The 14,354-nt window shown below is 32.5% G+C and overlaps 2 protein-coding genes and 1 long non-coding RNA gene across 6 annotated transcripts; 2 read left to right on the forward strand and 1 right to left on the reverse strand.

The window, feature by feature from the left end:
- On the forward strand, nucleotides 534–2,833 carry LOC109342520 (NAC domain-containing protein 100-like). Its single transcript, XM_019580495.1, has 3 exons — nucleotides 534–745; nucleotides 1,615–1,880; nucleotides 1,995–2,833. The coding sequence occupies exons 1-3, from the start codon at nucleotides 592–594 to the stop codon at nucleotides 2,544–2,546; spliced, it is 972 nt and encodes a 323-aa protein (XP_019436040.1). The 5' UTR covers nucleotides 534–591; the 3' UTR covers nucleotides 2,547–2,833.
- LOC109343026 (synaptotagmin-5-like) lies at nucleotides 5,396–13,518 on the reverse strand. 4 transcript variants are annotated; one of them, XM_019581136.1, is made up of 15 exons: nucleotides 13,362–13,518; nucleotides 12,948–13,152; nucleotides 11,604–11,678; nucleotides 11,419–11,526; nucleotides 10,857–10,889; nucleotides 10,645–10,734; nucleotides 9,922–10,047; nucleotides 9,516–9,659; nucleotides 8,882–9,301; nucleotides 8,633–8,767; nucleotides 7,934–8,152; nucleotides 7,552–7,824; nucleotides 7,246–7,383; nucleotides 6,585–6,887; nucleotides 5,396–5,814 (listed from the first exon to the last, which is right to left on the reverse strand). In XM_019581136.1, exons 2-15 carry the CDS (start codon nucleotides 13,134–13,136, stop codon nucleotides 5,581–5,583), a joined length of 2,487 nt encoding a protein of 828 aa, XP_019436681.1. In that variant the 5' UTR covers nucleotides 13,137–13,152; nucleotides 13,362–13,518; the 3' UTR covers nucleotides 5,396–5,580. The 4 variants fall into 4 exon arrangements, with proteins under 4 accessions (XP_019436681.1, XP_019436682.1, XP_019436683.1 ...); XM_019581137.1 differs by lacking the exon at nucleotides 13,362–13,518 and having other exon boundaries at nucleotides 12,948–13,336; XM_019581138.1 differs by lacking the exon at nucleotides 13,362–13,518 and having other exon boundaries at nucleotides 5,397–5,814; nucleotides 11,604–12,152; nucleotides 12,948–13,059.
- On the forward strand, nucleotides 10,098–13,711 carry LOC109343028. The gene is made up of 3 exons (XR_002107152.1): nucleotides 10,098–10,491; nucleotides 13,556–13,562; nucleotides 13,701–13,711. It is a non-coding gene; the product is annotated as an uncharacterized LOC109343028 (long non-coding RNA).

The following is a 14,354-nucleotide window of genomic DNA, read 5'->3' on the forward strand; positions in this document are numbered from 1 at the left end:
GTGTGGATAAGTAATATCAATTAGTCTTCGTAATAAATTTCACATAATCACATTTTTCATATTTTTATATTAGGCTTAACACACCACATTGGAGTCAAGTCAAGGTCGCAAGTATCCTTGGTTTTGCTTAGTAAATATCAGAAAACTCAAGTGACAATTTGGGAATTGTATCCCATACATAGTTGGAAAAAATAATACTTAGTTATATTTAATTAAATGAATATTTGTCAGAGTTAGATATATGTACTTAGCAACAAGATGACGTTGGTGTAGTAGCGCAAGACTCTATTAGATCTCCAAGATCAAAAGTTTGATTCTTGAGAGTGATATTTGTTGGAAGGGACAACCACAAACCCTGAAAAAAATTAATTCCTTATCTAAAAAGGTAAAAAATACTCTCGATAGTGCTAAAAAAAATAAAGATATGAAAACTATCTAATAATGCTTCTTGATGAAGGGTTAGCTAGTTATAAATGTATAAAGTGAAGAGGCCTTAAGACCTGATCTTTATGATGTTATTAAACTTATACTCTTGAGGATCATATATATAATTAGAGGTTAAAAGAAGGTAAAGGTTTGAGTTCATTAAGAATGGTGGAAAATCTACCTCCTGGGTTCAGGTTCCATCCTACAGATGAAGAACTTATCACATATTATCTTATAAGGAAAGTTTCTGATACTAGCTTCACATCCAAAGTTATAACAACTGTTGATCTCAACAAGTCTGAACCTTGGGATCTCCCAGGTAGTTTTAGAGTTCTTATATATAACATGATTTTCTACTTTCTCTCATACACACACATAGGTATATAATTTTGTTCCATGTCTCTTTCTTCAATATAACTACCTTGTTTTTTCCACATGATCTTTTCACTATTACTTTGCAAGGTCTTATGTCATTTGTTACAACTTTTTACCCTTAAGAGACTTCAGATCCTTCTGTCTCTGTGAATTTCTTCACTTGATTTTTCTAAGAAGCATAACTAATTAATGACATGATATGTATATAACTTTTACCATCTAATCATTATTTCTCAGCTAGGGTGGTTAAGAAGTGAATGGGTTCTTCTTAATAAAATTGTCTTATAAAAATATTTTCATTAATTCTCGAGTCTGCAATTGATCAATTACATCATTTCTCATGGAACATATTTAGTAATTTTTATTGATTCGACCACTCACTATTGATGAATTTGTTATTACTTAGTAGATATGGAAAAAACTTACAAATGTTAGAAAAAAATGTTACTGATATTTTAGAAGATGATGAACTACTTGAACAAATACATAAAATAACACAATAATTTGACTCATTCTAGTTATTATTATAAATATAATTTACCAGTGCATATGCATGCTAATTTCAACTCTTTATTTTTCGGTATGTCTGAATGGTAAAAGTAGTTGAAAATTTCATCTGTATGCCGTAGCCACCAGCTATAGTTTTATTTATCAGACAAAGAATTTTTTTACCAAAGGATCATGAATAATAATTATATTAATTAATAACTATAGCAACTAGCTATAAGCTAGTCTTATGGTGAATAAAATAAGTAAATAAATTAAATCACTATATAAGGATTATGAATAATATTTGTTTGTGTGTGGTAGCAGGTAAGGCTTCAATGGGGGAGAATATATGGTATTTTTTCAGTATGAGAGACAAAAAGTATCCAACTGGACTTAGAACCAATCGAGCCACTGAATCAGGTTACTGGAAAACTACAGGGAAAGATAAGGACATTTTTTGTGCTAGGGTTTTGGTAGGAATGAAGAAAACCCTAGTCTTTTATAAGGGTAGAGCACCAAGAGGTGAAAAAAGCAATTGGGTTATGCATGAATATAGACTAGAAAACAAACATGGTTTTCTACATTCACAGGTTAGTATATACATACATGCATTACATATACACTATAGTATATATATATATGTGGATAAATTTAAGTTTCAAAGTTGGGAATTTAATTAACTTTTGTAATATTTGAATTTTTAGGATGAATGGGTGGTTTGTAGGGTTTTCCAAAAAACCGCAGCAGCCAAAAAATCACAGCAGATATCATCATCCCAACCAGAATCTCCATGTGACACAACCTCAATGGTCAATGAACTTGGTGATGTTGAACTGCCTAATAATCTAAACAATGTTACAAATTCATCAACTGCATTCATCAACATTAATTCATCAGGGCAAACTTACAACAATGATCTTAGCAATGTCAACACAAATATGAACTTCACCATGAATTTGCCAAGTGATGTTCCTTCTATTCCATCATGGTCTTCAGGGTTGCTGAATCCAAATAATATTTCTGTAAATTCCTTGCTTCTCAAGGCATTGCAGCTTAGAAACTATCAACAACAAAGAGAAGTTGCAGCAGCCAGTGATCATTTTGCATCATATAATAATATGCCTCAACAAGGAATTTCCCAAGTTGGAACTCATCATGACCTAAGTTCATCAAATCTCAGTGCTTCTTCTTCTTCAAAAGTTTTAGAATGTATGCTACAGCAGGAGCAACCATTCAATTTGGACTCCATTTGGTGAATGCTGTTTAAAGTATGAAGCTAACATTATCTTGTAAACATACTTGTGAATTATTATTATTATTGTCTAGCCATCTTATAGATAAAATGGTACAACAATTCCAAGTAAATTTGGGATTTGAGTACTTTCTTAAACACAAATTAAACTTATGTATGATATTTGTTGTCTCATCACAAATGTTAATAAAGTCCTTCCTGTTCAATTATAAAGGATGAATTAAGATCTCCTAAACCATGTTATAGGTTTCATGTTCTAGTATTAACTTGGATGAAAATTTCAGCAAGAAAGGTTCACTTGTATGTACTACTGTGTACAATAAATTCAAGAGTTCAATTGCACCTGTATATGTTTGTCTGATCTATTTCTGCTTGTATTATTTCCTATCGTGCAATATATTATTCATGCAATTATCAAAAAAACTTATAATTGTTTAAAAATAAGCACTAAATAGGTCATTATTTTATGAGCATTTTTTTAATTATGGTAATTAATGGTCCCAATTATAGTATTCATAAAACCAAATTGTTGCAAATTATTGCAAAAAAGTATAGTTGATGCCTTCAAAATTGTGGTTGCTAAAAACACTAAAGTTATAAGTTTGTGACATGAATTATTTTTCAATCAAATTTTAAGAATATGAAAACTTGTTTTCCATTTTGAGAAAATCTTACTTATTCTTATTTTCTATTTTAAGTAGTGTGTCACTTTGTTTTCAATATAGTTTGAAGACAGAAATCAGAATGAAAAACAAAATTATTAATGAAAATAGAAAGATGGCTTGCCTCTAAAATAAGTAGTTAGTTGATAATCAACAACTAATTAAAAGGATTAACAAGTTTTACTATTAGGGAGTACAGTACATGATTATTAATAAGGGAGTTGGGTACAGTGAAATTGAACTAAAATGTATGATGGACAGTGTCACATAGATACTTTAGAAAAGTACCACCATTCTAGTATTGTTTGGAAATTGGGATGCAACTCTTATTGTTGAATAAGGAATTATAGTAATTGATTGTAAGATAGGACCACATGCATGACAAGACCAAAAAAGCTAGTAGCAGATTCATACTGTCCAAATGTATTTATCTGGTAACATGTTTGTTCATATTTTTTGTTTGGTACACTTATTTGGTCATTTTAGACTTGAATTTAGATACTCTATGGAAATTTTCATATTTAGCATTTATAATTTACTGAAGATGGCATTAGCACATTGTAGACTTGTTAGGAAGATGAAAAGAAGTAGATATAAACCATAAATGTTATAAAATATTAACTCCAGATCATTTTCTACTTTAATTTATCAACCAATCTTTTGTGATACATTGCTATATTCACTCTTGTACCTTAGTAAGTCCCCTACCCCTTAACTTTTGGGACCTCTTACTAAGTTCTAGATCCTGCAACTGGTAGCTGAATTGTGTGAGATACATCTCTATCCACCTTCACAACTTGCACAATAATTAACTTTTTTTACCTCTTTCGGTTGATTTCTTATTTCACCTTCCAAATCTCATTTGTGTTATGTTATAAAATCATTTTGTATATATAAATCAGTAAAGGAGTGAAATTGAAAGTGTTCAAAGGAGAAAATGGCTGCAGCCACAGAAGAAGAAATACAAGATATGAGTGAGGAGTTGCAGACCATTTATCTGTCCAATATGGATGAGGCACCGGCTAGGCGGCGTGCTCGCGAGGCTTTCAAGCATGTTCAGTTTGTCATTGATCACTGCTTATTTAAGGTAATGTGGCTTCTTTACATGTTATTATCTTAAGTTCCTTAACACATACTTGAACTGCAAGAAAGGAGGGGTATGGTAATTTTTTGCTTTAGGTGCTCCTTATGTGTGTCTTTTTTCACCCCTTTGACTCCCTTCAAAGGGAAAAAATGGAGAACTTGTGATCTTATCTTGCTGCAAAAGACATTGAACTTCAGTTGAAGACAATGTTATAGATCAATGCCTTACACATACCGAGCTTTCTACTGAACAACTTAAAGGATTAGGCTTGTTGGTTTAGGTTGTTAATAACCATATCTATACTAATGATGTTTTTATGTCTACCTAAATATATATTTCATATTACAAAATGTCATTTCCGTTTTTTGAATTTTGCCGCAGTTACCAGTAGATGGGGTGAATATGAAAGAGGTAAAGGCCTTAACTTCTATGGAATACATTGTTATGCTATTTTGGAGACATGAAATTTAACCCTTTTCATTTGAAGTTAATTAACAAGGTAATGACAGAGTTATCTTAAGGTTAGTGCTTATTATGCTCGATAAACTCCTACGCGGCTACGCCATATCCCTTTGTTAAGAACATAGCAAGGAAGTAGTTGTAATTTTCCAAACAAGATGAGTGTCAAGTGCTATAAGCACTAATAGTATCAAAGAAGTTTGTGTATTCATGTTTTATTGTTTGATTTTATGTCCAATGCTTGAATAGCAACCTACATGTATTTGCTTGTTTGTTTGTATTTTAAAGAAATATAGAAGTGTTCAAACATATATACATAAAAGGTTATAAAATAAGCTACCACTTTCTGTCTTTTTTAAGAGTACATTTTTAGTGCCATCAAGGGTATCCTTTACCTTTTTAGTTAAGGAACTAATCCCTTTCAGGGTTTGTGGATACCCCTCCCAACAAGTGTCGCTCCCATGAATTGAACCCTTAACCTTAGGGATTCAATAAGGTCTTACACCACTAGACCTACGTCTTCGTTTTTTTTTAAGAGTACATTCCAACTCAATAAGTGAGTGATAAATCTCAAGGAAGAAAACTTAAGACCTTATACTTAAGTAACTCAAATCTTTTCCACTTGCAATGGATTAGTATTATTTTTCATAGAAGTTCACAAAAGTCCAGAGTCAAAGAAAACTAATTCCCTATGTAAGTATAATCACATTATACACCCCCTTACCACTAAAGGAACTTCTCTAAGGGGAAAAAATAAATATCAAATAACCATGTATACTATCCACAAGTAAATATTATGCATGGAAAAATATAAACTCTTGAGAATATGAGTTTCAGTTTACACTTTCAGAAGAATATATTCTGCTATGGGAAGGATAAGGAGAATTTAACATCTCTTGACCAAGTTCCTTTACTTTGCTGAGAAGAAGCATTTGTTCAGTCTCTAACTGAACTATATAACCTCCTTGTGTATCCTCTAGAGTTTCTAGCTCACACAAAGTTGTAGAAAGCCCTTCAAGATTTCCATCCTCTATCATAGACCTACACTTTATCATCATCTGTTTTATCTGATAAAGTTCAATGCATACAATTTGTTAGAATAATAGCATGGAGTGAAACTAAGAATAATGATAGTTTCACAAAATAAATAGTAACATGCATGTTTGGTACATGATGAGAATAATGACACCTTATTTATTTTTATATTTTGAAAGGAAAAAAACTATTTTGGGTATAATCTAATACATTTCACAAATCTGATTAAATTACGAAAAAAATTGTTAGCTGGGGAAAAAATGGTTTAGAGAAGCTGGAAGTTTTAACTTTCAAACTTACTTAAAAAAAGTGTTAGATTGTTTTGAAACCAATATTTTTTCATTTTATCCCTTCAAAACTAACTACCAAACTTATTATTAATCTATACAAATAACTTTCTGCTTTTTTGTAATGTACTATTAAAATGTGATTTTTATACAATCCAAAAGAAACAGATTATCTTAAAATCGCTTTTCAGCAAACATATCAAAGAATAACTGATTTTACTATAATCAGTAATTGAATATTGAAATAATTTGTTTTTTCCATATTAACATATATATATATATATATGCATACACTTACAGAATCTTTATATTTAGAAATATTAAATATATAAACATATTTTAAAAAAAAATCTATAATTATTATATAAATATACTTTTTATATTAATATATGAATATATATTATTATAATTTTCATACAAATCGAGCCAATGCTTAACAAGTCAAACTGGGTCAAGCCAAGCTTCACTCGACTCATTTCGACCCCTATATTCTCAGACATGGAAGAAGATCTCACCTGGTTAGGAATTTCGTGTAATTCGCTTAGAGTAGGTTCGAAGTCTGCACTATTTGTCTTTCGAAACTCGGGAAATTTTCTAGTAATTTGGATGTGAATCTCACCCCTTTTCACCCCTTGAAGAGGTATCCACTTGTCAGCCATCTGGTTTAGGGGCAGCCCTTGATATTCTACAACACATTCACCTATACTTGATCTTGGTAGCAATGCATTGTAGTCCTTAACATGTAGTTCCAAGGGACTACCATCATCAGGGAACTCTAGGGTCTGGTTCCAGTGAGGGTTAAGAGTTTTGTATATAACCTACCATACAAAAAGTTAAGTGATTTTCCTTTAAAAATGCAGTATAATATATAAATGTTTGAGAACATGTAAAAAAATTGAAGGAAAGTATAAGGGAAAAAAGCAATAGTATTAGTATTTGTGCCATAGCTACCATCAATATCTATAATATCAGAGGGATAAAATTGTACATCTTAGGTAGCATTTAGTGCATGGACTATTCTGCATGTGTTATTCTTTTAACGTTTTGTCTAGTCCGGTTTATAGAATGTACCAAACACGGAACTATATATTATATCTCATCCTATTCTGACATGTCTATCAAATGCTACTTTAAAGACATTCAATTTCATAAAAACCAAGGATGAAGTATCCGAACCTTTGTCCTTTTCTTTAAGTTTCCATAATGCACCCTCACATATGGATCACTTGTGCCTCTGAGATCGGCTGCAACGAGATCCCTTCCTTCAATCAGAACAAGTTTTATCATACCATTGCTTGATCCCAGAGCAGAATCCTGGCCATTTCAAACAAGCAAATCATACTTAGAATGAATTCATTAGAAATGAATATCCATCATGGGTTATAACTGAAGTGAAAAATACACAAATATAGCATGTCATAGCTTTTTGCATCCTTTTTGTAAAGATCGAAAAAATCACTAGTTCGTACTGAAAAAACACACCCTTGATCCTTCTTGGTCTTCGACCTTAACTGCTTCTATTTTAAGTCTTAATTCACCACACCATACTTTTTCAAGAGGGACCCATACATCCCTGACTGATCCATCGGTTAATCCTTCCAAATTTATTTGTGCGCTACCAATGTTTTCGTCTCCGAAAATTTCTTCACTAAAGCCTTCTACTCTTAAGTATCCGCCGCCACCAATCTCATCAAATTCAAATGTCTGGTTCCAAACAGGATTTTGATTATGAACAGTTCGTGTTCTCTGGATAGCCTGAAAACAATTTTAACAAAAAGAATCAGATAAACCATAACTAAGAATCGGATAATACCAGTATAGTAGTCAGAGTCTAATAGAGAAGTAGACAACAAGTGTCGATCACCTTTCCATACTGCAATTTGAAGTACTGGTCGAATTTTCCAAATTTGTCTTTCGCAGCAAGATTCCTTCCTTCCACAACAGTTATGTTAAGCTTCCTTCCAGTTCTTAACTGAAGACTTGATTTTGCACTAAGGGATTGCTGAAAGCAAGCCCGGGTGTGGTTCGAGCTATGAGATCCATCAGAAAATTGCCACTCTTGTACTACAATGCTCACCTTCAACTAAACAATGAAGAAAATAAATAAAATATCACGTTCAATAACAGTTTTATTTTCTCTCAGACAAGTAAATCACTTATCCATTAAGATTTAAGAGAACATCTAATTTTGTAAGGACAATGAACATCTTGATACAAAATCTCAACAAGCAGATGATTGCAGAATGCTACCGCAGTTAAAAGCATTTCACACGAAAGACTATCAATATGAAACTCTGCCCTCCATTTTAAATGATCAATACCATATAATGTTCCTATTCACATGCATAAAGAATAAATATTGGATAATTATACAATCACATTCAGATTTCAATTTTTGTATTTTAATTGTTCGACAAACATGTTTGGATTAGGAGAAAAAAGAACAACCTTGTTAGAATTATTCAAAAGCAAATTATGCTGCAACAAGATAACCAAAGTGTCTCAATCATAAAGTAAAGAGGAGCTAGAGGAACTAATTTTTATTTGATTATCACAATTGTACCTCTGCAGAGTTAGCCCCCTCAAATGGGACAACCATTTCAACTTCATCACCACAAAACTGTGCTTGCTTTACTATGACCCCGGAATCTGGTCCTATTGCCCACAGTATCGTTGAATCATCCACAACATGTCTTATCTGCTCAAAGATATAAAGACTAAAGTGAAAATCCTGTCTAAAGAAATATAATATTCATTGGTAGCTTATATCCTCTTGTTGCTAGCTCAAACAGGACAAAACCAATTTAAGTACCTTGATTTCGCAACTTGCTAGATAGTCACACTTCACACTGCTGGGATGAGATTCGTAAAGATTGAATCGCACGGTTCCTTTACTATCATGAAAGACCATATTAAATAGTGTATCCCATCTAGGGGTTGAACCAAGTCTCACATCTGTTCTCCTGGTTAATTCCCCAACTTCAGCCTCTACAAATGTCTGTAGATCCTTGTCATCGAAACTGTTCTCCGAAACACCACTGGTTGTAGCTGTACCGTTTTGTTGCCTCCTATATACCTTGAAACAATTCCTAGAAAGTTTATTTGCTGAAACCACTTTAATATATACTATGCATCCAACAACCTTTTTCCTTAAAACAACAGCAGGCAAAGGTAAACAACGTCGTCGAGGTTCCACCATGCTTTTAACCAAGGAGTCAGAAAAAAGTTTTTCCTGCATAAAATGTAAAGTTACAATCAGCATGGAACATTAGAATCCACTGGGGAAGGATTCGGTACTAGGGAGAAAGTTAGGCCCCGAAAAAGTCTCAAAGGAATTTGCTAAGAAAAGAGCATCATACTAAGCCATACATCTAATGGATATTTTTATACACAACAATTTCTAACTTCACAAATGAAACATACTATTCAACTTAGTAGAAACACACCAGCCAATAAGAAACACCAGGCCACTCAGTGGCAGGTAGTGACTGGCTTCCGCCGCTTCCAAAGGCGATTCCTATTCTCACTTCAGGAGTTGATACAAATGAATACAAAAGTGTTTTTCCATCTAGAATTGGTATTATGAGAAGCTGAAAAATGAATATAAGTGATGATTAGATTAATAAAAAAATAAAATGGACCAAACCAGTATCTCGGTAATGCAGGAAAATCAGAAGCAGCAAGAACTGAAGAGGGTAAAGTCTAATGGAAACTAATCAATTCTGAAAGCAACAAGCATCATTTACATGCTTCAAAAGTTAAACTAACTTTGTTTTCACATCTCCACTTTACTTTATATAGCTTTTATTTTTATTTACAGAAGCAAAAATGTAAGGATATTGATTTACATACATCACCCTTGATATGAAGACTGTTAATCACAATTCGAGCAGTTCCCATCAATGGCTTTGCAAGCTTAGCAAGCAACAAAATGCTCATTTCATTTGTGTTCCAATCGAAATTCACTTGCATGACTCGCTGTAAAATACCGGCAGAATGCTTTATCAAAACATTTTAGGTATCTGGTAAAATATCAGTACATAAAAGGATGAAGCATAGAACCATGAAGTACTAACAAAAATAACAGAGTCATAGATATTAAGAAACATGAAGGAGGAGGCAAACTACCATATTAAACAAGGATAATAATATAAGTAGGAAAGTCAAATACAATCATTTAGATAGCATTTCGTAAGCTGTACAAAATATTCATAGATTCCTATAATTATGAGGTTATGATCTTTTAAAATTTGTAAACTAAACTTTGTTTACAAATGAAAACAACCAAGTCTTAGTCCTACTATATGGGATAGGCTCATGAACCAAACAACGTCATAATGCTCTATCATAAATCATGTTCATTGACAAAAAAATGATCTCTAAATCTGTCCTAATCGTTTCGCCTAAAGATGGTAGAATCATGTCCTAGATGGTTTGGACATATGTGAAGGAGACCATTTGAAGCCCCAATAATGATTAATGAAAGTAGATTAAATAGAGGTTATTCCAATTTCTAGATGAGAATACGTAAAAATGTTATTTATTACTGATATTAGAAATGTGAAGGAAACTAACCTGATCACCAATAGTTGACCATCTCATCCCTTGAAGACCCAAGCTAGGAGGGCTTGATCCTAGGGAAAACTCCTGCAGCTCAACTCTTTCCTACAGAAGGATTATTCTAGTTCAGTACACATCTATCATATTTTCAGCATCAATCAAATGCTCTATAATTGTATAGGTAAACTAATTTAAAATTGTCATGGAGGAAAATGAGTATTACTTACTAATAGCCTTGGCTTCCGGAGCTTTAAACGTTTCTAGAGACACAAGAAAGAAAAATCAAATTAGTTCATTCATCGATATATACAATGCATAGCCGAAAAGTGTGTTGAACAGAATAGGGTATCATGAACCATCTAATGTGAAATGTGAGTCTACAACAAACAGTTTATCCACTCTTAAACTTTCTATCTTTACTACATGAGGAAAAAAAAGGTAATTCCAGTGCTTATTGCCAAAGATGTAATCAACTTAGCATTCTGCTTCTTTGTCATGACATCACTGCAAGCTGTATCCTTTATCTCCACTCTGAACATTTGAAAAGTTTTATTATTTTACTGAAACAGAACATGATCCCATTTTACGCTTCCTCTCTCAGTACCCCTTTTAGAAAAACATTTCGAAAGTACCTAACGGTAGAAAATAAGTAGAAGCTGAGCTGAAAAAAGTATATGCAGTACAACCATGATAAGTAACAGCTATGTTGCAATTTCGGTTTCGACTATTCAATAAAGATGAAAAAAAGTACATTGATGTAGTAACTGAGAAAAGGCAGTGAAATTTCACCTCAACTTTAGCTGATAACCTTAGTGAGAGCTTCGGGTTTAAATAGTTAGGCCAGATTTCTGTCAACAGCTTATTCAGCCACTCACAGTGCTCCAATGGTGTGATAGGCTATATGAACAGGAAGATGAAGTCAACTGCATAAAACACTTGCGAATGTGAAAAGCAGTAAAGGAACCGAAAGGTACCGAGGAATTCAGGATGATTCTTTGCCATTTCTTATCCAAGTCCTCCACTAGTAGTTTTCTTTGATATCTACCATACTGAAAATGAAGGAAAAGTATCCAACACTAACTGCTGATATCATATTATTTATACTATAGAAAACCATGAACTCAGACATCGTAAAAGAAGATTTCCTCATGCATATGAAGCAAACTAACCATATTTAATAAACAGGTATTCATAAGAAATTAAGAATGGATAGCTCAAGGACTCAAGTTCAAATACCACACTAATTAAGAAATAGTAAATGACATTAAATTATTTGATATTGCATTATTCCCTTTCGGACGAGGCATCAGTCACCCAATGTGAAGCCCCTCATTCACAGCACTAGGCACCTGGGTCATGGCATGAGTCACTTGCACCTAGCATTGGTATCATACACGGGGAACCAGGCCCCATGCACCAAGCACCACCACCCACCAGGCAACATGAACCACGCAAGGCACCATGCTAGCACGCCAGGCGACGTGCTGGGACTGTCATGCGACCCATTGCTTGGCCGAGTGTACCTGAGGCTCAATCACATGCCACAGGATAAGGGATAATGAAAGGTATAGTTTCTAACATACTTTAAATGTAAATTCTAAGACATTAATACCTGATATTATTCAAATTTTCAACATACGTAAATAAAAAATACAACAATAACCAAGCCTTAATACCAATAGGTTTGTTTGATTCTATACATAGTGTCATAGTCTATCAGTCGAGATAAAACTGAAGATTGTGTAAGCAGTCAACAGTCTATGCAAAACTTTGTCACAGATTAACCGTAAACCAACCAACATTGTAATATAGCAAAATAGTTGAATTGTTTCCATACTTCTGGTCTAATAATAAAATAAAAATTACCCAAAATAATATTAAACAAGCTGATAACTAGTTACATATAATTACTTGAAATTTAGACATTGAATTGAAACTACCCTAATTTAAACATATTAAAGCATAAAAATTGCATATAAATTTACTCACTTTGTCAGGCAATTAAACTCTACCTTAACATTGTGGAAATATATGTACTGTGACAAATCTAGGCATGACCCTTATTACTCAACTTAGACTAGCCTTGTCCATGACCAAAGAGAAAACTAGAACCCATTTGATTAGATTTATCAAAAAAATGATTTTCCAAAATAGATTTAGCAAAAAGCTTTTTTTGTGATAAGCACAAAAATCAGCCTCTTCTACAAGCTGCATTTCAACTTTTCCCCCTATTCAAATAACGTTTTTTAGTAAAACTGAACCAAACAGAGAGAATCAAATTGAGAAAAAGAAAACCAATCTAAGCGAGGAGTGAGAACCTGTATAGTTGCCCAAACAGCAAGTAAAAGAGGAACCCAAGTGGAAAAAGGGAAGACCCATTTCTCAATAGCCCAAGCAATCAAAATCAGTGGAATGAAGAATAGAATTTTCGGCTTCTCCTGCATGAGATGGCTGGCAAAATTCACTTCAGCTTCTTCAAATGAAGATACCCTTTTCTTTCTATCCATTCCTTTGCTCAATTCCCTGCACCAAACCACGCACCCATTTAAGTAAAACAGTTAAACCAATGGTAAAAAATTAAACTTTTCTATCTTAATATAATTTGTGATATTGTTTCTATGCAATTCCCAAAATGGGTCTGTAGCAATAGGAAAATATCATACAAATTAAATTTAGTTAAAAAAAGGGTGAATGAGAAGAAGATAAAATTGAAATGTGGAGAATATAGATACCAATTGGAATGGAATGAAGAAAGAAGAGATTTTTGGGAGTTGAAAAAAGTGTGAAAGCAATGATTTTGTACTCGATACAGTATAAGAGAAGTGATTTTTCAAAGTGAGCTGAAGAGAAAGAAAGTGGATTATGGAAGTAAGGTGAAGGGAGATGAAACTTAGATAATAGATTGTTGTTGATTCAAAATGGAAAGTGTGAGAGTAAACAGTTTTGGATTACATGGGGCAGAACACAAACAACTGTATATGCCAAATAAAGCTGATTTTTTTGGTACGAGGAAATAAGCTGAATTGGAAGCACGTGTTGTAATTTGTGAATTATATATTAGAAGAAGACAGAATGACAGATATTGTTTTTAAGGTTGTTTAATGGAATAAAAATATTTTTTCTCTGTTTTATTTTCTTCACTTTGGAAAAAAATGTAAATATTGTTAGACTCAATAAGAGTAATGTTTGTTATTATGAGGAAAATGTATATCTTATTCTTATTTTATGAGGAGTTTATAATAAATTATAAAATAATGTGAGACTTAAATAATAATGAAAATATTGTTTGTCATTATAGTTATTCTTAGTTTGCATATAAGTAAGAGAATAATATATCTTCTGGTACAAGAATATAAGTTATTTCCTCCTGCCAATAAAATTATGGCATGTGTCATGTTTCATCACTTTCTATAAAAATATTTTTAAAACTAAACAAAATAGTACATATGTCATACTTTACTGGCTGAAGGAGATAAGTTATCTTCTCCTAGTATGAGGAAATATATTATTCCCAATAAGTAAATTACTTTTAGAAAACAAAGTGTAATGTTGAACTCATCTTTATATTGATACATTATAACTATTACATCAATTACTCAATCATATATGAGAAAAGTAGTCATATCATACAATTTTTATTTAAAGTATACTAGTTTTAATCTAAAATTATCATTTTTTTTTACAAAACTGAAATAATTTTTATCAAAAAATATTGTTATATAAGA

Source organism: Lupinus angustifolius, chromosome LG03 (genome assembly GCF_001865875.1).
Source record: "Lupinus angustifolius cultivar Tanjil chromosome LG03, LupAngTanjil_v1.0, whole genome shotgun sequence".
Lineage (NCBI taxonomy): Eukaryota > Viridiplantae > Streptophyta > Magnoliopsida > Fabales > Fabaceae > Lupinus > Lupinus angustifolius.

Excerpts from the sequence above, each read along its gene's own strand:
- LOC109342520 (XM_019580495.1), top strand. The coding sequence starts at position 592 with ATGGTGGAAAATCTACCTCCTGGGTTCAGGTTCCATCCTACAGATGAA. Across the intron at positions 746-1,614 it reads TGAACCTTGGGATCTCCCAG|GTAAGGCTTCAATGGGGGAG; the intron begins GTAGTTTTAGAG and ends GTGTGGTAGCAG. Across the intron at positions 1,881-1,994 it reads ATGGTTTTCTACATTCACAG|GATGAATGGGTGGTTTGTAG; the intron begins GTTAGTATATAC and ends TTGAATTTTTAG.
- LOC109343026 (XM_019581136.1), bottom strand. The coding sequence starts at position 13,136 with ATGGATAGAAAGAAAAGGGTATCTTCATTTGAAGAAGCTGAAGTGAAT. Across the intron at positions 11,527-11,603 it reads GAATCATCCTGAATTCCTCG|CCTATCACACCATTGGAGCA; the intron begins GTACCTTTCGGT and ends CTGTTCATATAG. Across the intron at positions 7,384-7,551 it reads AAGACCAAGAAGGATCAAGG|GATTCTGCTCTGGGATCAAG; the intron begins GTGTGTTTTTTC and ends TGAAATGGCCAG.